This window comes from Puma concolor, chromosome C1 (assembly GCF_028749965.1).
Source record: "Puma concolor isolate L17-30 chromosome C1, mPumCon1.1.hap2, whole genome shotgun sequence".
Taxonomy (NCBI): domain Eukaryota; kingdom Metazoa; phylum Chordata; class Mammalia; order Carnivora; family Felidae; genus Puma; species Puma concolor.
The window spans coordinates 133,029,854-133,057,718 of NC_141674.1; the positions used below are offsets into that span (position 1 = coordinate 133,029,854).

At 34.6% G+C, this 27,865-nt stretch overlaps 1 protein-coding gene across 4 annotated transcripts in view; it reads right to left on the minus strand.

The window, feature by feature from the left end:
- The window catches only part of LRP1B (LDL receptor related protein 1B), a 1,907,075-nt gene that overhangs the window by 671,141 nt on the left and 1,208,069 nt on the right, over positions 1–27,865 (minus strand). For all 4 annotated transcript variants that reach the window (XM_086718488.1, XM_025932005.2, XM_086718489.1 and 1 more), the window contains exons 19-20: positions 17,801–17,881; positions 16,513–16,680 (exon numbers count right to left, since the gene is read on the minus strand). In XM_086718488.1, coding sequence (XP_086574614.1) covers positions 16,513–16,680; positions 17,801–17,881 — 249 coding nt within the window. The remainder of the gene's footprint in view (positions 1–16,512; positions 16,681–17,800; positions 17,882–27,865) is intronic.

A 27,865-nucleotide genomic window follows, 5' to 3' on the forward strand; every position in this document is an offset into this window, starting at 1 on the left:
TTCACTTGAGGTCAAAGATAACAATACCATTTATATCACCAAGGCAGTTAGTTTATCTTTTTAGACTACTATGTGTTTATCCAGAAAGTGAAGCCTGCAGGGGTGTTGTGAGGAATAAATTGGGTATCTGTAAATAATTATTTTAACTACAAAATTTAGTTGTTACACCCTGTTATTTTCTTTTTTTTTTTTTTAATTTTTTTTTCAACGTTTTTATTTATTTTTGGGACAGAGAGAGACGGAGCATGAACGGGGGAGGGGCAGAGAGAGAGAGAGACACAGAATCGGAAACAGGCTCCAGGCTCTGAGCCATCAGCCCAGAGCCCGACGCGGGGCTCGAACTCACGGACCGCGAGATCGTGACCTGGCTGAAGTCGGATGTTTAACCGACTGTGCCACCCAGGCGCCCCTCACCCTGTTATTTTCTATGATATAAAGTCTCTATGTAAAGACTTTCAAAAATTATATGTCAGGTGATACAATAGTATGAAGATGCACAAAATAGAGTTACCTCTACTTTTTAAGTATTTCTGGAGCAGCAATGTTGAAAAAATGAACAACAATGAGAAAAATATATAAAATGAGCCCCACTGAAGCAGGAATAAAGAAGCACTTTTGGTAGAAAATAGCTGTTCCAAGTAACAGAAAACCTGTAAGACTTCTTTTCAAAAGTAACCACTGCAAAGAACACTCATACTCCTCACACCTAACTTACAGAGAAGACCGTGAGTTTAGGATGGCTTTGAAGTCCTTTCCAAAATGAGATTTTCTATTTTTCCAGTCATGCAAATCATTCTGACTTTGGGTATCTAGAGTCTTCATGATTAAACAAAATGTTTCCTTGCATACGCACAATAAAGATGGCAGAGTCTCTGCACATTTGGAAGATATATATGGAATGTGATACAGCAAACTCCCACCATACCTAATTTGATATTTGTGGAGTGCACATTTAGCAGTAGGGCTTAACAACTATATTGGTAAAGAATGCTGGGACAGGTCTCATAAACAAGCTATTGTGAAGTGTTCGAACTTGAGGTCTTTTTAAAGGTAACTTGAGAATCCTATGTGATTTCAATATTCAAGAAGAGCAAAGGAGACAAATCAAATGATGTTCCAAGAGCTATTCAGCTCTTTAAGTGATTCTATGGTGAAGAAGCCAGCTTTGATGCAGCAGTGAAACGGCCTTTGGTTCTTTTACTTATGACTTAAACTTACTTGAAACAAAAAACACAAACTTTGGCTCAGCTGAATTTTATAACCTATAGTCTGAACTCAGCCAATAACGTATAAAAGTTGTATTTCAAGTAATTGTCACACAGTGATTCCAAATACTTATTAATGGAAGGTAGGGTATATTGATTTTTCTACATTCTGTAAAAAAAGAGTTGGAGACTGGCAGCTCATATAATTACATGTATACATGTATAAATGTATTAATACATTTCATGTATTAATATAGGTACATGCATAATGTCAATATTATATGTATTAACAGCTTCCTACTATGATGAAGTGATGAAGATACACATTTTAATTGTATTTTGCCTTGTGGACCTTTTTCCTTGGTGGAGGTAGGTGGACAGTAGGGCGATTGAAAATTATATTTTCTTTTGATTTTGAATCTACTTGTGAGAACCCGTAAGGGAAATTTTATTTCACTCTTGCTTCAATATTAGCACTAATTTTATTCTCTTGTGCAGATTAGTTTTCCTTCTTTGTAAGTCCTTTTTATGGATATTCATGAAAAATCCTGAAACTCATCACGTTTCTCTCCTTGCAATAGCTACATAGAATTTAGAGCAGAATTTATGAAACATTTTTCATATATGAATTTATTTGGATCAATCTCAACCTCAGATTTATTTACATTGCTAATCCTTTTTCTGCCTTTGAAAAAAAGTCCTTTGTCTTCATAATCTTTCATCTTTCCAGGTTATCATTTAGATTATTTCTGGAAACAATAAGCATGCTAAGTAATAAAGAAATAGAAAAGTGAAATAGGAAGACATTTTGAGAAGAAATAACATAGTTTACATTTAAAAGTACCTAGTTGAGGAAACACTTCATTAGTTTAAATAAAATTAAATAGTATATTACCAAATTCTACACCACATTTCTATTCCTCTTCCCATCTTGTATTTCTTCATGTGCAATATTGCCTCAAAAATGTCAATAATAATGAATGGAATTCTATATTTAATTAATTATTGTAAAAGTAATGCTTTGATTCTTTTGAACATGTTTCGGATTTGGCTTTAAATATCTACTTCTTTAGAGTCTGGTTAAGCCATTAACTCAATGATGTAATGGGAAATTCTCAAGAAGATTTATGTAAACTGAGAAATGTATATATATTAATGTGATTCAAAAAAGAGACTTGCAAAAGGCAAATTGTTGCTTTGGGAGAAGGGGATATTTGTGATCCAGCACTATGGGAACTTTACATATAGAATCTCAGCTTTTTAGCTCAATGTCATTTAGAGCTGGAAATAAATTGTGGTCACACAAATCAAAATGTACTCTATGAAAGGGAGAGAGTGTGTTGCTAATTGTCTGAGGTCTTTTGTTTTTTGGTTTTTGTTTTTTTTTTTTCCCATTTCCATTTGCGTTTTCTTTGCTTTGCTTGGTATTATTTGGTTTATCTATTTGTACTTCATGAATGAATCCACTCATCTGTTTTCTTATTCTAAATAGACATTTATCTTATAAATCTAAATACAAATGTGATATTTCCCTGAGGCTTTTTTTTTCTTCCTAAACTATCCATGTCTAAACGTCTACGGGGGAGTATACTATCTACTAAGTGGCACCAGAAACCACCTAATTGTAGTAAGTTTAAAATGATGGTAGGGGCGCCTGGGTGGCGCAGTCGGTTAAGCGTCCGACTTCAGCTAGGTCACGATCTCGCGGTCCGTGAGTTTGAGCCCCGCGTCGGGCTCTGGGCTGATGGCTCAGAGCCTGGAGCCTGTTTCCGATTCTGTGTCTCCCTCTCTCTCTGCCCCTCCCCCGTTCATGCTCTGTCTCTCTCTGTCCCAGAAATAAATAAACGTTGAAAGAAAAAAATTAAAAAAATAAATAAATAAATAAAATGATGGTATTACCTGGAGAAGGAGATACAATACATCATTATAAACATTCAAATCTAAAGGTGAAACAATTATCCCCTTAATAATGCTTACACACATGTCACTAATGTATACCTCCCCCTCCTGATCAGGTAATTCCCCCCAACCTGGGCTGCCTTCCTGTTTATACTTCATCTATTAATGTCCATAATGTTCTTTAAGACTCAATTAAAAACAAAGCTATCTAGGATAGGATCTCTTATTCTGGTGTTTGTAGATTCAGGAAATCCATGGATAAGCTTTAGGGATTTATAAAATCTCAGAAATTATACCTGATGCTTTATGTTGTTATGCATCTTTTCCCCTGTGGAAGGGATTCAGAGCTTTTCTTGACTCATGGCAAACTCCAAGGGGAATGCTAAAACCAATTACACACTTTCCTGTTTTTAATTTTAATTCCCATTCTATATACCTTGCATGTAAATAGTAGCTTATATAGCATTTGATTTTGCTTATGCTTCAAATTAATCATATTAGAATGAATTAAAACCCATTGAAAAAAGGATCACTCATCTGTTCTTTTTGATTTTGATTAAAAATAAACAAAACTGCCTTGAGAGCACCTCATTTCACAGAAACAAAAACCACAATAAGTATGTCGGAAGTTATACAGATAAGCAGCAGAGATGAGATTTGAACCCACATAAATAAACTTTAGAGGCTACTTTCTTTACCACTGTACCATTACTACTTTCTTACAAGTCCTTTCTCTTTCTTGTAGAGCTTAAGAATAGGGAAAAAAAGAAATAATTAGCCCATACAATAATTATGAAGTGCCTATAAATTCATTTACTTTTTGTTGTTTTTTTATTTTTTTTAATGTTTATTTTTGAGAGAGAGACCGAGTGCAAGCGAGGGAGGGGCGGAGAGAAAGGGAGACACAAAATCCAAAGCAGGATACAGGCTCCCAGCTGTCAGCACAGAGCCCGACACGGGGCTCGAACTCACAAACTGCAAGATCATGACCTGAGCCGAAGCCCGACGCTCAACCGACTGAGATGCCCAGGCACCCCTACTTTTTTTTTTTAAATACTGTTGTTCAGCCTATTTCTTCTCTAATAAAATATACTATTTATTTTATTCTGTTGCGAGATCATGGCAAAATTTCATATTTTATGAAAATATCAATAAATTACAAGTCCAATGATGTAGTCTAGCCTTCTTGGAATTGTTTCTTCAATTGGTTGCCAATCAGGAAAGAAGAAAGATGCAAGGAATCAAAAACTTTGAGCATTGTTACCCACAATCACACATCTTAGTGGCAGAGATCTACCAAATTGGTTTCATAATTTTTTAAATGAGAATACTGGCCTCAATCACTCCTTCACTTGCTCTTTCAACACATGTATTGCAAATTACCAGGTATATTTCCAAGTACTAGGATAGAACAGTCCATAAGAGAGAGACTTTACTGTTCTCACAGAGCTAACATGAGGGAAGAGGAGCATAGGCACTTAATTAATAGTTATACAAATGCATAAATTAGATTAGGTAGGTAGTAGTTATACAGATGCATAAATTAGATTAGGTAGTCGTTGTGAAGAAAATGGATCAAAGTAATGCTATAGAGGAAGGGGGTGAGGCACATCAAGTTGGTTCCAACCAGTCACAAAGTTTCCAAGAAGTACATTCTTGCTGTGTGCCCAGGAAAAGGAAGAGGTGAAAATATATAGTAAATATCTTTGATGACTGCTGTAAAGAGTGACTTGGGTATAGGGAACGTCTTGACAAGGGTGATTAGGGAAGTCTCTCTGAAAAGGTGATATTTCAGAAGAGACCAAAATGAAGGGGAAGAGCTAGCCATGCAAGTTTGAGTAAAGAGGATAGTTAGAGGAAATAACAAATGCAAAGATTACAAAGCAGGAAACAATGTTTGTTTTTACAGAAAGAGAAGGAAGTGAAAAAGGGTGGCTAAAATGAGCAGGGGTTAGATGTTGCACGGCTTTATCAACATCCATGGCAAGATCAGTTCAATATGTAGCTATCTTCTGGAGATTATACAACAGAGGAATGGTGATGATGTAATGTAATCTACACTATTAAAATCTTTCACTGGTTGCTGTGTGGAAAGCAAAAAAAAAAAAAAAAAAAAAAAAGAGAGAGAGAGAGAGAAAGAGAGAGAGAGAGAGAGAGAGAGAGAGATATGAGGCTTATGTGGAAAAAGGGAAACCAGATAAGTGGCTCTTGGAGTTCAGGTGGCCAAATGGAAGATATTGTTGCTGCCTTGGAAAGATCATAAAAGAATGGGTATACAAGGAGGCAAGCAACATAGGCAGTTACAAAGCAATGTCCTAAGTGCTATAGGAGAGAACACCATGAGAGCATGCAGAGGATAAAACTAACTTGGACTTGGGGACTTCAGATGAAGAATTCTTATGACAGAGGAAAAGAAAAGAGTTCTGTTCATGATTAAGAGACAGGCAGGGGCAGGGGGAGAAGTAGAATGGGATATTCTGAACAAAGTCAGCATCATTCCTAAAATTCTGTAGTCTTTCATGGAGGAGGGGAGAAACAGAAAACTAGACAGGTGGGCAAGGTCTAGACTTTGAATGGCCCTGTATGCTTTGCTGAATGGCTTGGATTTAAGCCTGAAGGCTACTGGGAATTACAGAAAGACCTCCAGCTAGATCCTGATATGCTCAGATACACATTATTATTTATAGATCACTTGGGGAAGCATTTAGACAATAAATAGAAAAAGAAAAAAATCTAAGATTCTTTAAATTTACAAGGGTGTGTGTGTGTGTGTGTGTATATATATATATGATACAATTACATATATAATACAATATATAATTTCGTTAGCTCAAAGTTTATACTAAAGTCAAGTAGATTATTACACACATATATACACACACAGTTTTATTTTCTTTCCTTTTCCAGGTCTCATCCAATTCCCTGACATAGATAAAAATACCTCAGACTTATTTTTTAATGTCTGTTATGATTGGGCGTGTGTTGATGTTTAGAAATGATGTTCTGTGCCAAAAAAAAAAAAAAAAAAAACACAGAAAAAAAATTGTGGAGTTTTATTTCCCCCTAACCTTGCCAAATGAAATTTGCTTCTGTTAACAGTTGTTGATTTTCCCCTGGATGGAGAGCTGCATATCTCTGAGGAGCCTGTGATAGCCATTCCAACCTGAGTTCCAGGCCTGTGTGGTTCCCCAGAGCCCTAGCTGCTTAAGCTTCAGGGCTTGGCACACAATCTATCTTTGTAATATGGCTTGTCCCAGTGGAGTGTTAAAATGATGACTATGTTTGTATGTATATGCTCATGCTGTTTTACTGTTATGTTTTCATGTTGCTGATGCTGGTTATATTTTTAACTAATGCAATTTTATTGTATTTTTGCCCCGAAGCTATTTAAACCAAGCATACAATTTGGGGAATCTAATAAATAAATAAATGCAGAGCCCTGAAGGAAATGTGGCAACTGACAGTGGAATTTATCCCAATATTTAAATGAATTCACTGTGACTAAATACTTGGAGTTAGAAGACTAGCAACTGTAGAGAGACAGAAAGGAATTTTTTTCATCCTAAAGTTAAAAAGACATGAAAAACAGGGCTGAAAAAATATACTGTTTTTTTTTAAAGAAATGTTAAAGCCCCCTGAGAAAATAGCTAATAATGGTGTTGCAAATATAATGAATTATTTAAATTGTGAGACCAATCTAGGGAGGGAAAAAAAATTTTTATTGTTTTAATGGAGTTTATACATTAACTTGTCATTCATTGTAAAATGCTTTGAAAAGTAAAAAGCACTATGTGTTGCATGTGCACATAGCTTCTTGCATTACCTACAATCACCATGTGTCAGTCCCTGCTCAGTTCCTAGCTTGAATAACTGTGTATTAATAATTCCTTTACCTAAGGCAGCTGTTTGCTGAAGGTTCCTAGATAGTCTTCACTTGCCCTGAAACTACTGAGAATTGGTTTGGCAGCATGCCAATAGTTTCATTTCACTTTCCAACAGGGTGTGGACCTAACCTTGGCCCACTTCTGCCTCAGGAGACCCTTAACATCCCATTAGTAGGTTAGGATGTCCTTGGTTTCTATAGACCCTTAGGGGAGGGTTGCTTATTAAAACCTACCTTCTAGCCTATCTGGAACCTGTGTTGGGGTTGGCGGGATACACTGTTCTGATCTTCTCCATGTTATGTGAGATGGATTCCCTAGGGGCTACTGCCTGCCAGATAACACTGTAATTTCTGCTGTGAACAAATAATGAAGTCAAGCCCAGGGCTTCCTTCTTCAATTTGTCCTCATCCTATTGGACCTTGATGATGGCCTCCATGTTATCTAGATTACAGATGCTATATCATTTGGTTATTAATCTGACCACCCCTCTCTTCCTCCCACCTCAGCACACTTCCAGGGCATGGTTTTTGTGTTTTACTTTCAATCCTAACAAACTGTTTCTACCCCTGTATGTGGCTTCCACTGGAGACTCTCCTGATAAGAAGTTGATGGGACTATGAAAACCATTTATTGCTACCTGGGATTTAATGGAAATTTTAATAATAAAGAAGAGACCATATTCCAAATCTTTAATGTTTACTCTTTGGGTCAGTGAGAAAAGCTGAAGAAAAGGAAATGGAAGAGAATGTGTGGACACCTAAGCACAAATTCAATTATGTAATATTAAAATGATTTTTGTGTTAAAAATACATAGATATATAGACACAAAACAAATGTTGAAGCAAAATTGCAATGCAGTTATACTAAATATCCCCCAGTAAGTTAAAGTACAGAAGTTAAATCTATGTAAAACAAGTAAAACCTTGTTTTTAGTTCATTAAAATTAAGTTTTGATATTTGAAACTCCACCATGAGCATTCTATTTAGAATTTAATGTATTATGAGAATGATACATGGCTACAGCATCTAAATATTACTGTACACAATGTATCAATCTGTTGAATTGGCTATCTAATTGAGAAGTCTGTTTTTCCACATACTGTTCAAATTAGCCAATCACCTTAATAGATATGTTAGATACTATTAACTAAAACAGGTTGCAATATAGATATTTTACATTTGGAATTTACTTCTTAGCTTAGCAATAAGCTTAGTTCACTACAGGTGTCAAATATTTACTGGGCACAAATATAAAAAGATTACATTATTTGATTTGATATTTTAAAATAATGCAGAACACTCTGATAAGAAAGTATGTGTATGAACATATACATATAAGGTGTATGTTTGAGGAAGAGCCTGAGAATATTACTTAGACATTTTTAATGGCTTTTCTTTCTTTGGCCTTTTTTTCCTCCCCATTATCTTTTGCCTTTGTCTAAGATTGATTCTATGAAACATGCACATAAAGGATTATTTGAGATTGTAGCACCTTTACTGTATATTTTTTAAATGAGGGGTCAGCAAGCTATGACCTGCAATGTAGTCCACTACTGGTTTTTGTAAATAAAGTTTTATTGGAACACAGACAGAATCATTTGTAGACATATACTCTTATGGCTTCTTTTGTGCCTAAACAATGGAGCTGGGTAGTTGTAATGGGAAAAATCTAAAATATTTACTATCTGACGTTTTACAGAAAATATTTTCCAACTGCTATTGTAAAGTGGTATAAATTATGGTTATGATTCACAGAACATCTCATTTAAGTGCATACATATCGACAATAACAAAATGCTGTGCTGGAAGATTATGAAACCAGTGACTACTCTGTGCCAGGAATAGCCTATTCTAACTGGGAAGGTCATGGTAGTTTAAATGGATGCTCTTATGCACCAAAATTATTTGTGGAAAGGTTTTAGATTCAAATAATGCCAATTAATTTTCTTTGGAAATCAACATGTACATGAATACCAACTCAAAAACAAATTCTCGGGGCGCCTGGGTGGCGCAGTCGGTTAAGCGTCCGACTTCAGCCAGGTCACGATCTCGCGGTCCGTGAGTTTGAGCCCCGCGTCGGGCTCTGGGCTGATGGCTCAGAGCCTGGAGCCTGTTTCCGATTCTGTGTCTCCCTCTCTCTCTGCCCCTCCCCCGTTCATGCTCTGTCTCTCTCTGTCCCAAAAATAAATAAACGTTGAAAAAAAAAAACAAAAACAAATTCTCCAACAAAAAGTGAATAAATCTGCTCATCACATTGCAAGAATATAATATCTAAGTGCAAATTCAATTGATAGTTCCCTTAAATAAAGGAATAAAGGCTGATAGTTTAAATAGGTTCTGAAAGAAGCTAACTAACAACTATTTCTACAGGAAAAAAAAAACAAGTTCTATCCTATTGCTTATTTCTTTACTTTCACAAAACAATGGCAATACTCAATTACTGAGAGGTGAATTAATTACATTGTATATTATCCATGTCCTTTGTCTCTTTTCTGTTTTCTTTTTTCTATTTTCTGCTGAATGCCTGAAGTCCTACCATTTCACTGATCATTAACCACAACCCAAGAATAAGGGAGCAGAATTTAGACTATGGAAATTAATTCACTTTTGCCCTTATTTTTTGGCTCTATTAAAGGAGGAAGAAACAAGCTGAGGTTCTTCATTAAAATTAAGTCTTTTCATTACATATTGACTTTTGTTATTAATTGTATCTTTTAAAAAAACAAGAGATATTACTGTATTTGGTGTCAAAACACATAATTACTATCTTAATACAAGAGCTAAATTTATCTAAGAAGAAGTGTGGATCTATTATTAATTTCTGTATAGTTAAATAAAGATAATTGACTTCTTTCTTCCTACTTTATGAACCATTTTTTAAATATTTTATTTTTTAAATTATATTTATCTAATTCTTTTTAATTGTCCTGATAATCACATTGCCAGAAACATTACGCATCCTCAAAACAGGCCTTGTTATTAGTTGATTCAAAAACCTTGGGTCTTTTTTGCTATTGATGTAAAAGTTGTTTATAGTATTGAGGTTACATTGACCTTTAAAGAGCTATTTTGTCCCAGAAAACAAAAAGAGTTTCCTATGGATAAAATCCATTAATAATTAACATTAGTTTGATATCTCAGTATTAACATTTCCCAAGGAAAATAAATAAATCTGTGAGTGAATAAAATTACCCAATTTGTATCTCATTGCAAGTAGATATTATACCTCTCTAAAAGTAGATAAACTTCAAATTTCATTTAATTGTATTTTTCAGAAAACCATCTGTATTTTCATTAAAGAAGAATAATTAAAAACCATTAGAAGAAAGGATTATATGATTTTTCTGAGTACACAATTTGCTAATTTCCTCAAATTCAAAGACAATATTTGATTGTCAAGAAAATTCAGTGATTGAGAAATAATAGCATTTTTTATTGTTTCAGTAAAAATTAATTGAAAATATCTTCAGAATATCTTTATAAGAGAAAAACAGATGATTGAGTCTGATTGTGTATAGTATTTATGATTATCTTGTTTTTTTTAATGTTTATTTATTTACTTTGAGAGAGGGAGAGAGCGAGCAAGCTAGCACAAGCGAGGAAGGGGAAGAGAGGGAGAGAGAGAAGCCCAAGCAGTCTCCACACTATTGGCACAGAGCCTGACACAGGGCTAGATCTCACAAACTGTGAAATCATGACTTGAGCCAAAATCATGGGTTGGTTGTTTACAAACTGAGGCATCCTGGTACCTTGTTTTCTATGTGGTTAGGAAACTGTGCTGCTAAAAACATGATGATGGGTTCAGCTGATATGGAGAATACACGGACTGGAATTCAGGAAATATTGGTTTTAATTTTCATTCTCTCAATGCTTAAATATGTAACCCAAATCTTCAGTCACAAGTCAAGTTTTCATACCGGCACTGATTGGAGTGTATTCAATGTCCCTAGGGAGGATGCTATCCCTTTTTGGTTGGCTGTACCGTCTGACCTTTCTGAATTTTCCACAAAGAATTCAGCATAATCACTTGAATCCAAAACCTCTTCTAGAAATGTCTTTATGGAACAAAGTTCTCAGTCTCAAATCTCTAACACAGAATATTATCAGCTCCTTCCAGGAAGCAGCATGTTTTTGTTACTGTTACATACACAGAAGAATAATTTTATGGAGATGAGCCCTTTTCCTCATCTGCACTATAAAATAACTGAGCTAAATGATCTTTTCATTTTCTTTCAGTTTAAACTATTTTTTAAATCTGTGAGGTGAAATTTTTATGGCAGACTAACGTATTCTTTGGGCAACTGAAGAAATTGCCTTTGTGGAAAAGTCCACAGCTATTCTAATGACAAAGCTTTAGAATCCAGTTTATCAAGATGAATTGTGGAAGTGAAAGGAGAACAGAAGCAAACAAACAAAAGAGGCAGATTTACTGAGTTTATTTAATATAATGGTCCACGTTCCTTCTAGTGTCCTTTGGAATATTTCATTATAATGACCTGTAACAGGTAGAAAGTTCTTCCTTTTTTCTTAAAGTTAAAAAATGAGAATGCACTTGAGAAAAATATTGTAATTATTGGGAGATCATATAAATGTTAACGCATTAAGAGTTAGAAAAAAGAGCAGGGGTAGGTTATATTGCACAGCTGCAGAAGCAGGGAGCTGGATGGAAGAATAGAAAACAGAAATCTTTATTTGAAACTCCAGCTGTGTAATCCTAGGCAAACGTCTTAACCTATCGAGTAATCTTTATTGTGAGGATTAAATGGAATAACAAATGTAAAGTGCCTGGCAATTAGTGTTAATATATACTAATATATATACTAATATATATATATAGTATATATATATATATAGATAGATAGATAGATAGAAAGTATATAGTATATATATATATATAGATAGATAGATAGATAGATAGATAGATAGTATAGATTAGTATATATATATATACTAATATATATATATAGTATATATATATATATAGATAGATAGATAGATAGATAGATAGATAGTATATATACTAATATATATATATAGTATATATATATAGATAGATAGATAGATAGATAGATAGATAGATAGTATAATCAAATTTTGTAGTGAAGAAATAAACTCTTTCACTCAATAATAATTTATTTAGCATTCATTGTGTATCAAATACTGTACTTGACTATGTAATTACAAAGATAAAATGAAATTATCCTAGCTTCCTTCTTATATCTGTGAACAGGGAAGTAGTAGGTAAAATGAATGAATGAATGAATGAATGAATGAATGAATGAATAAATGAATACAAATCCCAAAAGAAATGTGAAAGTTCCCAAAGAAGAAGGAAAGTTAAACAGTTAAAACAGAAGAATATGACCATTTGTAGAAATAATATTAATAACGTTATGCATTTAATTCCATAATGGATTTGAGAACTTGTTAAAGATTATTCATAATAAATCAAAACTGAAGGTCATTGCATGCTTAATTTTAAATTTGCATTTCATTTGTATTTGTGATGTAAATAAGAGATCACATATGTTCTATAGTCACCCAGCCTATTCACTTAGTACAGCTGGCTGTAAATGCTCCCTTTTTTAGACAGCCATACAGAAAGTTAAAGGACAATCACCATAAATTAGGGTCAAATGATTTCTTTACTTTGCAAAATTGAGACAAAATAAATTCTAGAGAAACCTATTCCATTATCCATCAAATCCATGCTGAAATTATTCGGTATAAATTTTTACAACAATTTATGAATGGAAATTGACCTGATGAATAGCTGTCTAAAGATACCCCCCAAAAAATGCATATGTTTACTTTAGAAATGCTTTATTCCTTGGGGGAAATATGGTTGTGACTATTCCCCTTAAGAGTAGAAGAATGAAAGCATACATGATTCAAATGAATTAAACTGTCAACAATGAGATAAGATTAATTGTATACATTTGGTATTTTATAGATGCATTTGTCCAGAATCTGTCTGTCTCTCTCTCTTCCTCTATTTTTTTTTTTTACATTATATCCAGAGAGCTAAACACTTGTAAGAAAAGACCAAAGTCTCATTTTAACTTTATTCTTGATGTTTTTACAGGTAAAAACATTTCTTTACAAAACCTTTTGATACTTATTAAATGGCCAGACCTAAGGCTCTAGAGGGTGTTCCCTTCTACCAAATTCTTCCACTTGAAAAACAAACTATTCCTCCACTTGGAAAAAAAAACTATACACCCAGTAGCTTCACTAATGGTTCACTATAGAAATATGTACCAACCAAAGCTGTTACAACCAAAAACAAATCAGAGCTAAATTAATGATAAACAGGCAATGAGACAAAGGAAGGAAATCAGTCTGCTATGGATTGTCTTTCTATTCCACTCTTGCTTGTAGACCCTGTGTGTGTGTGTGTGTGTGTGTGTGTGTGTGTGTGTGTGTGTACAGTGCTTTTCAAAGATATTGCACATTGTGTGCCTAGTATGTGAGCTTGGAAGTGAGAGGAAAGACCATCACAACATGAGGGGGAAGGAGAGAAGTATAATCTAGAAAGGGATTAGCAATTAATACTTTCCCCATATATTAATCATACTAATGATGAAAAAAATGATCATCACTATAGAAATTCCTCAGAGAGAATATGCATTGAACATAAATGCAGAAATTTTCTAAATATGGGGGTTATATATGGAATGTTCCATTTCCTGGTTTCTTCTGCTTCTTTACAATTAAAAGTGAATTCAAGAGTGTTTTTGCCCTTTTGAAATCAATTTAAGTTGAGAGAAACTACACCATATGCTCTTTTAACCCAGGCAATGTACAGCAAAGTGCTGAGCAATTATACGGTGGATTTGATCAGTTTTGACAGCCAGTCTTGAAACTCAAGCCAGAATCCCCTGCTCTTTCTTCCACAGCAGGTTTTGAGACTAAATTATATGACTAATTGCATCAAATTTCTACTTTACCTTGGCAATGGTCTCACAAAACCTGCATGTGCAAAATGACTTTCCTGATCAGCTTTAACAATTCTATGTGCCATGATTATTTTACAACTTCTGTATCAGAATATATAAAATAATGATGGATAAAAATATGTAAATGTCCTCTGAAATACTCTGTCTTATAGCAAAGTCATCCTAGACTGTTCCCTTTCTTCAGTTCCTGCAACTTGTATTCACCAAGTGGAATATTTGATTAGGGAATTTATAATCTGATAAATATAAATTAGTTCAGGATGTTCTTCTCATTCTGTGTTTGAAACATGTCCAAGAATCATGTAGATTCTCTGGATCATTTCCTTAGTGTATTACCATAATCATATAAGAAATGCATGATGTTCACATTGACAGTATATTCTTTAGAGTAATATATAAGTGAAAGTGAGGTGCTCTAGAAGTGAAGGTCATTAACATTCAATAGTCACCGATTCTATTATACTCCAAACCTGAGAAACTACCTAGTGAGGCTACAAAGGGTTGTGTATCACTTACTCTGGATACTCATGAAGCTAAAGCAATCTCTCAAAAACTTCTTAATGTGCAATAATTATTTTAATTTAGGGACAAATAAACATAGAAAAGAGGGATAGGATCTCACTTCTGAGATGAAAGTAAATTAACTTTGGGGAAATTTATCTTTCACAGCATATTGGGGACAGTGCCAGCAGGCCACAGATGTACACCTCATGAGGAGCCTATAAAGACATCTGTGAGGTGGGGGGAAATGCAGTTTATATTCATAGTGTAACTTAGTAATGACATACCAACCACACCCCAGATGAATGCTTCCAATATAGAAAGAAAAAAGGGAAAAAAAGTATTTTTTTTACAGCATTTCTGTTTCCATGCAAGGTTGTTGATGAAAAAAGCTCTAGTTCATATGTATTAGTGGACCAACTGAAATAAGAGAGAAACTGACAAAAGAATGAGATATAGATAAAGAAAGGGGTGGGGGAGAGAGAGAATGAGAAAGGGAATGAGAAAGAAAAAGGGAAAGAGGAGAGGGAGGGAGGGACACAGACAGGAAACAAACAAACAAAAAAGACAAAAAAAAAAGACAAAAGGAATCACATCAGAGGAAAAAAAAACTATAGAAATTTTCTGTTATTAAATGTTGCAGAAGACAAATATATGCCCTTGAAAACACTTTGAAAATGATTCCTTTCTTATTATCATTCAATATATGCCTCCCACTCCAATACCCAACTCATTAAATAGATCACTTTATTCTCTGTTTGCCTGCTAGATTTTAAATGCTGAATGGGGACCACATTTCTTTATCCTTTTATCTATCTTTTCTACAAGCACAGTGACTGGCACATAGAAAGTCTTCAATAAATATCAGTAGAATAAATGAATGAGTGAATGACAAATTCTTCCAAATTCTTAAGCAGAAAGAAAACTTATACTTAAAAAAAAATGTTACTGATTGTATGAATGTTTGGCAGCCTAATGATTTTTTCCTATGATATTTCCAACATGATTTCTAATTTGTTAACATGCCCTATGGATGATCAAATTTTGCAAAGTAACGCATGCAAATGACAGGGTATAGCTGCCCATGGATATGCTGCGACCCGTTGTCACAGTTTCCTTCTTGCAGCTTGCATTCTAGGAGTTATTCAGTTGGAATGAATCAACAATCAATAGGAGGTTATTTCAAGCCTTAAGGAAACAAATTTGCTGTTCAAATAAAATAAAAATTATGCCTTTCTTGTTTCTTTAGTTTGCTTGTTTGTTTTCCTTGGGGATGGGTTTGGGGTTTGGCAATTTAGAAGTTGGAGAGGATTAAAGTCGTAGTAACTAAAGCATCTAATGAAAGTAGGAAGCAAAACCACAGAAGGTATCGGAGTATAAGGAGGTATTAAAATGAGAAACCAGTGGGGCGCCTGGGTGGCGCAGTCGGTTAAGCGTCCGACTTCAGCCAGGTCACAATCTCGCGGTCCGTGAGTTCGAGCCCCGCGTCAGGCTCTGGGCTGATGGCTCGGAGCCTGGAGCCTGTTTCCGATTCTGTGTCTCCCTCTCTCTCTGCCCCTCCCCCGTTCATGCTCTGTCTCTCTCTGTCCCAAAAATAAATAAAAAACGTTGAAAAAAAAAAATTTTAAATGAGAAACCAGAGGGGCGCCTGGGTGGCGCAGTCGGTTAAGCGTCTGACTTCAGCCAGGTCACGATCTCGCTGTCCCTGAGTTCGAGACCTGCGTCGGGCTCTGGGCTGATGGCTCAGAGCCTGGAGCCTGTTTCCGATTCTGTGTCTCCCTCTCTCTCTGCCCCTCCCCCGTTCATGCTCTGTCTCTCTCTGTCCCAAAAATAAAAAAAAAAAAAAAAAAAAAGAAGTGGAAAAAAAATAAAATGAGAAATCAGAGAAATAAAAGAGTGAAAGTGATCTGTAAATTATTTTACACTGTTCCAAATATATATGTTTTTAACTGCTGAGTAAAATATAATATCCATTGTGAAATATCAAATATACATATATATTTGAATATATATATATATTTATCAATTTAAAATGATAGTTCATAGAGTCACAAAATTACTGACCTTCTCTGGTACAATTGGTTTGGGCTTCATCACTGAAGTCTCCACAGTCATTGTCACCATCACAGGCCCAGTGGCCTGGGATACATCTGCCATTGGAACACCTGAACTGATTATCAAAGCAAGAGTGAACACAGCCAACTTCATCACTGCCGTCCCCACAGTCATCATCTGGAAAGAAGCACCAACATCAAGGGAGTGAAAACTGACCCAGGAAGAAAATTTTTCTTCCAAGATCTCTAATGTTTCTTTTTGTATATAGAGCATTCTTTTGTTTTTGATAAAGGAATCAATGATGAACTTTCCCATGGACAGTGGGGGAACAATTTTCATTTTGACATTGCTTCCCTTGTGCTTTCACATCAACTACTAACCAAAGAGGAAAAAAGAAATCCTTGACTTGGATTTTAAAATTTAATTTCCATTTCACTCAGAAATGACTAACCATTGACAACAAATCTATGCAACATGAAATAATTATAAAATGAGAGGACAATGATGAGTGCAGGAATTTCATGAAATGATACAGCTGGTGATATAATTATTGTGGAAAACTGTTCAGACCCACAATCTCTCTACACCCCACAGTGTATAACCGTATCTTTAATTCAGACCTTTCTTCTCCATTCTCCAACATGAAGAGTGACTACGTACTCCCCTTCCCCTACTAACTGATAAGTGTGTATTTATACTGGGAAATTGTCACTATCATTAGCAATGATTTATATTCTTTATTAACAACCATTGCAGGAGGGAGGTGAGAGAAATGTGAAGTGGAAATAGATTAAATTGAAATCAGTTGCTGAGAATGTATGATTTATACATAATTCATTTACCTGTGCTCGGTATAATTCAGCATAGGGATACAATTGAGTATAAGAAAAAAAAACATCATTTGTACATAAATAGCAAGGTGGCAGAAATGAGGCCATTTGGATAATTCCATAATAATTTATAAACTCCTCTGTCCTGAGAGTACAGAGCACTTTACATAAATGCTTTGGGGAACTCAAATTGTCCAGGTCATTTCCTCAATTATCCCCTTTACTTCACATCTGTCGAATTAGATGATGTCCAGCATAATGTCTGAACACAAATCTCTTCATTGCCCCATGGGACAGATGTTGACCTCCATTACTCTTAATGCTAATCCCCGCTGAAGTGCCAGGTGCCCTCTTACCACTTGTCTTAGGCATTTTGTTGGCTCTGCAAGCTTCTCTTATGAACTATGTCTCACCAACAGTCAGGCCCCCAATCAAATCAGTGCAATACAGTGAACAGTAGTACTTGCCAGAGTCGCAGTGCCATTTGCTGCTAATGCATCTTCCACTTTTGCATATAAATTGAGTTAGTGGCTCACAAGTTGGAAATTCTAGGAAAGGTATAAAAACATTCAATAGGTAAGATGTTACTGACTATGCTTGGCTTAAATTGCATCTCATTTGCTAATGGGACCAGAACTCCACCCCTGTCTTCGACAAAAGGCACAGAGGAAGCAGTATACAAATATAGTGACATAAACTTCTTGAGGACATAGGACACCCATACTTTTAATATTTTTTAAATGAATACTGTACAGGGACTGAAAGGCAAGGAGAATCATTTGGTGAAAGACCGTGTGTATTCATTATACGCAAAGTAATGCGTGTATACTTTAAACAGAAAGGCCTTTTCTGAATACAGAGAACCAAGTAGGAAAGTAAGATCTAAGTTTGCCTTTTAGAGATGTCAACATCAAAAAGTGAAAGTAAAAACAAACAAACAAAACATCTCAATAAAATCAGTTCATGGATATCATACAGTTATAAATGTTTCGAGGAGTGAATTCTAAGGTAAAAAAAAAAAAAAGAAAAAAAAAAAAACCCAAAACACAAAACACAAGAATTCTCTGAAAATCGACAACAGTAAAGAATTAGAATTCAAAATGAAATTTTACTCTATTAAATCCAAAGACCTCCTTTCCTAACCCCTAAATATCTATAACAACAAAAAATTTAAACATAGACAAACATAGAATTAGCATAGAAAAAGATTCTAAAAAGAGGTAACTTGCTAATTCAAAGGAGTAGTCAATTCAGCAAAGTGTCATAAAATGATCAGATAATCTAGACTGATTGGAAAAAGAAAAGAAAATAATCTAGACTGATTGGAAAAAGAAAAGGCAAAAGGTAGTAGTAATCAAAGAATACAATTGCCAGGAAAAAGACTTTCATTTATGGTGAAAGCAATTCACATAGTTTACATAATGTGCTTAATACCAGGTATTTTAGCTCTCAGCACAATATTCATGGAATTATAAAACCATCACCCACAAGAGCTCATTTAACAGACATCAAAAAATAGAAAAAGAAGAACAAAAAAAACCTCCATCAGTTCACTGATACAAAGAAATTGACACATGGAGGTAGATCTGTGCCCCACATTCTTTTATATTGTTCTTTTGACAGCTGGAGACAAAGCCATTTTGTAGCAAATAGCTGCTCTTCTCCTTAAAACAAGTGGCTTACAATCATAGTCTATATTTGGTGGGAGGGAGACCATAAATATTTTCAACTTGTACTCTGCAGGCTCTGTCTCAAGGCTACCAAGATGGCTGAGCAGACTAGTGTTTGGCTGTCCAAACTTCTTCAGCCAAATTATTAACCTCTTATTTAACTACACAAATATTTATCTATAGTTTTTTTTGGAGTTTTGAATACTATTTAGAGGAAAATATATGAATAATAACAATATCTTTCCTAGCTTAAAACAAAACACTGACTATATCCAATCATTTTAGCCGTAAGAAAATAAACTCTGAAAAGTTACGCTTGCCTAAAACTGGCCATTATTTCCTTAATAAAAAAACAGGACTTTAGAGTTCACTTCATCAAACTCTCCCTCCATTCTTTATTCCATCACCAATTTCCTATATTATTTTCATTTACTATCCATGAATGTACTTAAGCTGCTTTTACTATACCTATGTTTTTAGTATATAGATGTATTCAACTTGAAGTTTACGTATTTCTCCTAAATTGTTTCATTATGTATGGCAGACTTCGTTGTATTTATTAGAAATGTGTCTTTAAATACTTCCACAGTTTTAGCATTTTGTTTCCATACTAGTCACTACTGCATAATTTTACAATGTTGGAGATTTCAATCATTTAAAGTTTTTTTTATCTTTAAATTCTATAACACTATCATTTTTTATTGTTTCAAGTTTTTATTTAAATTCTAGTTAACATGCAGTGTAATATTGGTTTCAAGAGTAGAATTTAGTGATTCATCACTTACATATAACACCCAGTGCTCATTACAGCAAGTGCTCTCCTTATTATCCATCACCCATTTAACCCATCCCTTGCCCACCTCCCCCTGAGGACCCTCAGTTTGTTATCTATGGTTAAGAGTCTCTTATGGTTTGCCTCCCTTTTTCTTTTTTGTCCCTTCCCCTATGTTTGCCTGTTTTCTTTCTTAAATTCCACATATGAATGAAACCATATGGTATTTGTCTTTCTCTAACTCATTTAGCTTAGTATAATACACTCTAGCTCCATCCACGTCATTGCAAATGGCAAGATTTCATTCTCTTTTATACCTGAGTAATATTTTATTGTGTATATATACCACAACTTCTTTATTCACCAGTTGATGGACATTTGGGCTCTTTCTATAATTTAGCTATTATTGATAATGCTGCTATAAACATCAGGGTACATATACCCTTTTGAACCTGTATTTTTGTATCCTTTGGGTAAATACCTAGTAGTGCAATTGCTGGGTCCTAGAGTAGTTCTATTTAATGTTTGAGAAGCCTGCATACTGTTTTCCACAGTGGCTGTACCATTTTGTGTTCCCACCAAGAGTGGGGGTTCCCTTTCTCTGCATCCTCGCCAACATCTGTTGTTTCCTGTGTTGTTAATTTGAATCAGTCTGACAGGTATGAGGTGGTATTTCATTGTACTCTTGTATTTCCCTGATGATGAGTGATACTCAACAACTTTTCATGTGTCTGTTAGCAATAATTTAAAGTTTTTTTTAACTTTGGGGGAGCTTGGGTGGCTCAATAAGTTAAATGTCTGCCTTCAGCTCAGGTCATGATCTCATGGTCTGTGGGTTCAGGCCCCACATCAGGCTCTGTGCTGACAGCTCAGACTTGGATCCTGCTTCGTATTCTGTCTCCCTTTGCCTCTCCCCAGCTTGTGCTCTCTCTCTCAATAATAATTAAATAAACTTTAAAAAAATTAAAAACTAAAGTTTTTTAACTTTAAATTCTATAACACTATCAATATTTAATTTACTTTTTATAGAGAAGAACATGCAAGATTTACCTAATGATTTTGGTCATGCATCTTTAGGTCTATCCTTCATTTTTCTTTTAAAATGGGTGATGGGCATTAAGGAGGGTACCTGTAATGAACACTGGGTTTTATATGTAAGTGATGAATCAATAACTTCTACTACTAACTTGGATTTAAATAAAATCTTGGAATACAAAAAATCTCTTAATATTTTAAGTACCAATCCCAGGTAGCCTGAAGGCTGAGTCATGGGGCTCACACATGGGCAGTTTGCTCCATGCCCTTGCCCTCCATCTTTAGGCCCTCTCGCCTATTGGAAAGGATGCTCTCATCCATCATGCTCTCTTCCTGGGGACAGCAGTTCCCTGCACTGCACTACTGATAAGAAGGTTTGAATGGCAGTTACAATCAGACCTCATATTGGACCTGCTCTTCTTATGGGACTTGGGCCTGTATAACAGTTATGTTTCCCAAAGGTCCCCTGCAGGCCTATTCTGGATCATCCCTAAGAGTTAGGACTTTACAGAATACCCAAAATTATGTTACTGAGCACTTTCATACTATTTTAACCAGTGAATCACATGAGTGATGGTATTGTCAGAAAGTAAGAATTTTTAATGGCACTGCTAGAACTTTTATAGAATGATTTGCATTTTTTCCTTTACTAAAAACTATGAAATTCTTAAGTTATATGTGTATATTAATGTATAGTTTTTGGCAAGTCACAACTAGCTAGAATAGTAAAATGTGAGCAAATTAATTTTGCATGATAGTGTCAAAGACATATCCTGTGCCGTATCTTCACAATATTTCAAATTACATTGGAGGCTAAAATATTCATCCTCACTCTTAAAATGGTGAAACAGTAAGTCAACTTTGGAGCCCATAAGAATTCTCTCTAGTGTGTAGCTGAGCTGGGAAAAGAGAATCAGGCAGACTGACCAGCAGTAGCAACCAGTGAGCAGACTACAAGTGACAGCCATCTTTACTACTAGTAATTTACCCAAATGACAACATAAATTGATATTACTTCATAAATAACATGTAGGGAAAGTGGTGGGCTCATACCAGATCTGGTTGATATGGCATTGATTACCTGCTTTTCGCTTCTTAAAAAGCTATTTCTTTGTGTGGTTACATTTGAGTATATACATGTGAGGTATTGGAATATGAATCAAAATTATTCTAAAACTGAACAAATCTCCATTAAATTTTATGATTACCAAAGACATGCTTCAAGATACAAATTTTAGAATAAATTTAATTTTTTAAACCCCCAAAATGTGATCAGAGCCTAAACATTATTCAAAGACAGCAGTAAAAAGGAGGCAATCACTGATATGAAGAGAGAAAAGACTGTATCAAAAGCTATCCATGATGTGACTCAACAAATTTTCTGACATATAAGGGGAAGTGCTCAAAAGAAGTGAAAATGCCCAAGGCATCCTTTAATCAATACTTCTAACAGAGTTTTCTCTTGTTACCTGACAAGATAATGAAAACTTATGTGTTTATGTTTCAAGAATCAACAGGAATGTTGTCCAAAATATGTTTTCTTCTTTGCATAAATGTTTAATGTTTAGAAGATGTACAGTAGATATGAATAGTGACTTTAAACCAAACATCAGTGTAAGTTATGGTTAAAATGAATAAAGTCAAAAATGCAGATTCTAAGATACAATGAGATCTAGTTTTGAAAAATAACATCAAATCTTGTTGAATCTATAACAGGTTACTTCACATTTTTTAATCTCTCTTCTATAAATTTAGGAATGTATTAAACAGAATCACACATTTAACCAGGAAAGCGATAAAACACCCCAAGCATTTGGAGAATGTGAAATTTGGCAATACTTCATTGTTCAGTAAATTTTCCAAGTGACCTTTAGGATTCTACCTCTCAGATTCTGAGTCTAAAATCCAGTCCCCTTCGTGCCCCAAATATGAACGTTAGCTTCTAAAGGGTAAAAACTTTCAAAATAAATAAAATAATCTAAAACCCAGTATACCTTCAGTCTCTAAGAAAATAAGTCATATACCTGACCACAGTGAATACAACATACACACGTGCATATGATGCATATATGTACTTAGATAGTTGTATCTCATTTCTGATTTACTTTTTTACATAATAGTTACATTATTTCTCTTGGTAACCACATTGTCTGATTTAGTATAGGACAAGAGGCAAATTATATAAAGTTTTAAAAAAATGAGGACTAGAAGAAAGGATAGGGCAAATCACTACAAAGAACAGAGATATTAATTGAAGAGACACATATAAGGGAGTGAAATTACTAATGTTTCATTTATGTTTCCTTGATAAAGCACTGTGACCTAGAATAAGTCACAATGCCTCTCTGGTGACAGATGTCAGGTTTGTAACTTGATCTCTCAGGTCCTTTAAATCCTAAAGGTCAAGAAGTCAGAAGAAACATCCTCTGCAAGTGCACAACACCCTGAAAGCATTTTATTAGCATAAAAATGGGGCATATCTCCCAAATAACTCCTGGGATTATCACAGTATTCCAATAAAAGATAATAACTGAATTTCAGAAAAAAAATATAAGAATACATTTAAAACGTTAAATTATCTTTGGATTTTCTCCACTTAATGCAGTCAAATGTGCAACACATTTTAGGAGTTCCACCAAAAATTTAAGTATAATATAGGACACTTCATTTTTCACTAATGTTGGAAAATAATGTATCCATAATTTCTTAGTATGTTATCACCAGTATCTAATAGTGACAGATAAATGAGTTCTGACAACAATATACATCTTCTCCTAAAAAATAAAACAAAAGCTACTTAAATTAAATTTAACATTTTCTCTGTTCTTCCCTATTAGCATTAATTTAAAAGTTAAAAAGAGTATCTGAATATTTCAGTCTGTTTCTAGGTACTTGTTCTTTTTAAAATACCAGCATGAATTCTTATATTTCACAAAGAGTTAAATGTTAAACACAATCTTTTCTTTCTTGACTTTATATAAATATCCTTTGACTGTGGATCTTCCATGAGACACAGATTACAAGACACTTGGAAAGATTACCTGATTAACTCTGACAAAGAGAAAAAAATATATAAATGGAAGTGGCTTACATTTTTTCATATTAAAAATACACTAAAGAAAACTATATTTTATTTCTGTAGTTACTTCAACCTCATAGAATGTTTAATGTGGAGTAATGGACTGTTAAGAAATCTTCTATTGTTGCAGGTGGTGTGCTCAATTTATCTATTATATCTTTCACTTAAAATTTATTGCCAGGTTATATGTATGCTATTATGTAAATGGCAACAATTTTCTCTCTCTCTCAAGGGTAATCATCGTTGGTATGGTACTTCTATTTATCCAGTATACAAAGCTTAGAGGTAGTTTTCAGATCCAATTTGTTTCTTTCCTATCTCTAGGAATCTTCCTACTTATTTCTCCTTTTCGGTCTCAAAATGAATAGTTCTAATTAACTAATTATTGAACTCTCAAAGTAAAGCTATCATAGGTTTGTTTTAGAGTACGTAGTCCACATATATATAAGTGTATAGAGTATGTAGTCCACATATATATAAGTATATAAAAGTGACCATCATGTGGAAAATGTATACAGGATCCAAATTAAAATAAATGACAAGTTAAGAATATTATAGAAGTCCAGGGATAGGAAAGTGTTGTCTAAACCTGAAGGAGATGATACAATGCACATTACACGTTATTATTTATTAAGTATGAGATATTAAGCTAGCTATGTATATACATTACCTATACTCTTCACAACAGCCCTGAAATTTTTATAGCCAACCTGAATTGTAAAAGAAAACAACGTAAATTGCCTGAGGATATACTGCATAACCAGCAAGTATCAGAGTAAAATCTGGATACTAGTCTGACTGCTTCCAAAATATATTATTTTTCCCCATACCATGCTGATCATACCCATACTTATTAAAACATCATAGTGCAGAAAAATTTGGGGAAGGATGAAAATTTTAATTCTTCTTTCTGTCGTTTATGCCTTCCACTTACATTTTAATTCTGATTATTATCTATTCTAAGGTATAATTAAATGTGGTTATGGGAAAATAGTGCTTGTTCTTTTTAAAATTAAATAGATTATAGGACTTTTTTTTTAAAATTATATAGATTATAGGACTATATCCTCTGGGAAAATATATAACATTTCTTGATAATGATACTAGCTATGGCTCTTGAGAATTGGTACTTACTTAGGACAGACTTCAAAAGATCCAATAAAGTAAATATACTTTGGTGAAAACCATAAGAAAACATTGTACCACAAATAATCTTCATTTTGCTGCTCTTTCTTTGTTGTTACATAAAACCTCATTTTATACATCACGTAAGTCCTATATAAAGAACAGAGTTTGGGGGCGCCTGGGTGGCGCAGTCGGTTAAGCGTCCGACTTCAGCCAGGTCACGATCTCACGGTCCGTGAGTTCGAGCCCCGCGTCAGGCTCTGGGCTGATGGCTCAGAGCCTGGAGCCTGTTTCCGATTCTGTGTCTCCCTCTCTCTCTGCCCCTCCCCCATTCATGCTCTGTCTGTCTGTCCCAAAAAATAAATAAACGTTGAAAAAAAAAAATTAAAAAAAAAAAAAAAAGAACAGAGTTTGTAGGCAGGCAAACCTGGATTAAAATCCTGATTTTCTCACTAATTAATATATAATTGGGGATAGTTACTTAACATCTCTGGTCTCAAGTGTTTCCTCTGTAAAAGAGTAGAAAACTGTTTCAAAAGTTTTAATCATTCAAAATATTGGGAGCTTTATACAAAACAGAGATCTAGGTCTTAGTGATACGTCACCTAGAATAAATGAATAAATGAATGAATAAAATAGTGCTAAATACTGGGAATACAAAGTTCACCATTTTCATTTCTAAGCATCCTTACAATCTAGTAAGAAAATATTTGTAGTATAATTAAACAAGTTACTTCAATAAATCTCTGATAAATGCTATGATATAAGCAACACAAGGTGTTATTGCAACCCAGAACAGAAGCATCAAAACGACTCTCAGCTATTGCACACCAGAGGAAGTTATATACAAGCCAATATGAATAATATGTTGACATCAAATCAGGAGAACAGGAGGGGAAGGGATGTTTTAGAATATTCTAGAAAGACAGCATTCCTGAAGGCCCAGAAGTCAGAGTAGATAAAATGTTTAAAAAACTAAAATTTTCAAAATAGCTGCAGTAATGTGTAAGATAGATGTAGTGAAATTTTAGGAGCTACAAATTGGCCTGTGTGATAGATTTAGGATTAATCACTACTGATATAAGAGACCCTTAGAGGTCAAATGGAACATCCATCCAGGGAATGTATGAATGAAATTAACAGAAGAGCTAGAAAGACATATAGAACACTTCTGGCAATGAGGAAGACAAATGAAAAATGCAAAAGTAATAAGCAAACATTTTAATACATAGTGCATATGCAAGAAAATAATACAAATTTCCAGAGCTGAGAAATGAAAAGAGAACTGAAAACTAGGTTATTGAGTTTCCATAGCTTTGTGAATATGTGTAGGCATGCGTGTGTGTGTGTGTGAGAGAGAGAGAGAGAGAGAGAGAGAGAGAGACAGAGAGAGAGAGAGAGACTGATTTTGCCCACAAAGGCAGTAGAAGAATGCTGAATCAGTAATCTAGATGTTTGGGTTTTAATATCAACACTAAACAGATGAAAATTTCTTAGTTGCTCCTAAGGTGTGGATCTGAGCATAGACCCAGGACCCTCAGAGGCTAAACCCTCAATGGAAGGTTGGAGGAGATAATATCCCCTCCCAGTATGAAGAGAGGTCTCAGCCTGGATTGTGAATGGAAAAAAAATATATATGTGTATGTATATGTGTGTGTGTGTGTGTGTGTGTATCTATCTATCTATATATCTATATATCTATATCTATATCTATCTATCTATATATATATATATATAGATGTCCCAAAATTTATAGATGTGAAACTGTATCATAAGCTCTTTCTATAGTTCAAAAACCCTCAATTAAAAAAAAAAATCAAAGTAAAGATGAATTCAGGGCATACGATATTTCAGACAATAGTCAGGTTGTTCAGGAAAGCTGTGGCCTCAAGACAGGCCTCATAAGACTTTCACAGGGCCAAAAAACATAGAAGACAGGCTCAAAAAATTACATTAAAAAAGGGGTGAAGGAATGAAGGAAGAAAGTGGAAAAGGAGGGAGGGAGGAGGAAATAAGGAAGGGAGGGAGGAAAGAAGTAGAGCTAACAAGCAAGCAAAAGAAAAAATATGTATCTGGTGAGTGGAAATTTAGCAGATCCAAAAAATGGCAGAATTAAATCCATAAGATCTTCAGACATTTAAAAAGTATCTAAATGCCTCATTAGCACAGTAGTTAGTGCTTCAGTCTCATGACAGGTATATGACAGAGACTATAGACTAAAATATAATAAACACTATAAAATAAGGAAGTCAAAACATATTTAAAAAATAAAGGCAAAGGGCGCCTGCCTGAGTGGCACAATTGGTTGAGCCTCGGACTTCAGCTCAGGTCATGATCTTAAGGTTTGTGAGTTCAAGCTCCATCTTGGGCTCACTGCTACCAGGGAGGAGCACGCTTTGGATTCTCTGTCCCCTACCCCCCCCCCTCTGTCTCTGCCCCTGTCCTGCTTGTGCGTTTTCTCTCTCAAAAAATAAAATAATAATAATAATAATAATAAAATAAACAATAAAATAAAAATAAAGATAAAGATAAAACAAAAGCATGCTTAAAAAAAAAAAAAAACACCCTAATTCGGCACCTGGGTGGCTCAGTTAAGTGTCTGACACTTGGTTTTGGCTCAGGTCATGATCTTGCCATTTGTGAGTTCAAGCCCTAGGTAGGGCTCCGCACTGATTATGTAGAGCCTGCTTGGGATACTTTTTCTTTCCCTCTCTCTCTCTGCCCTCCCCTGCTTGTGCTCTCTCTCTCTCTCTCTCTCAAAATAAATAAAGTGAAAACAACCATACATACAGCCAGAGGAAAAACAGGCAGAGACTTGAAAAGGAACCAAATAGGACATTTAGAAATAAAA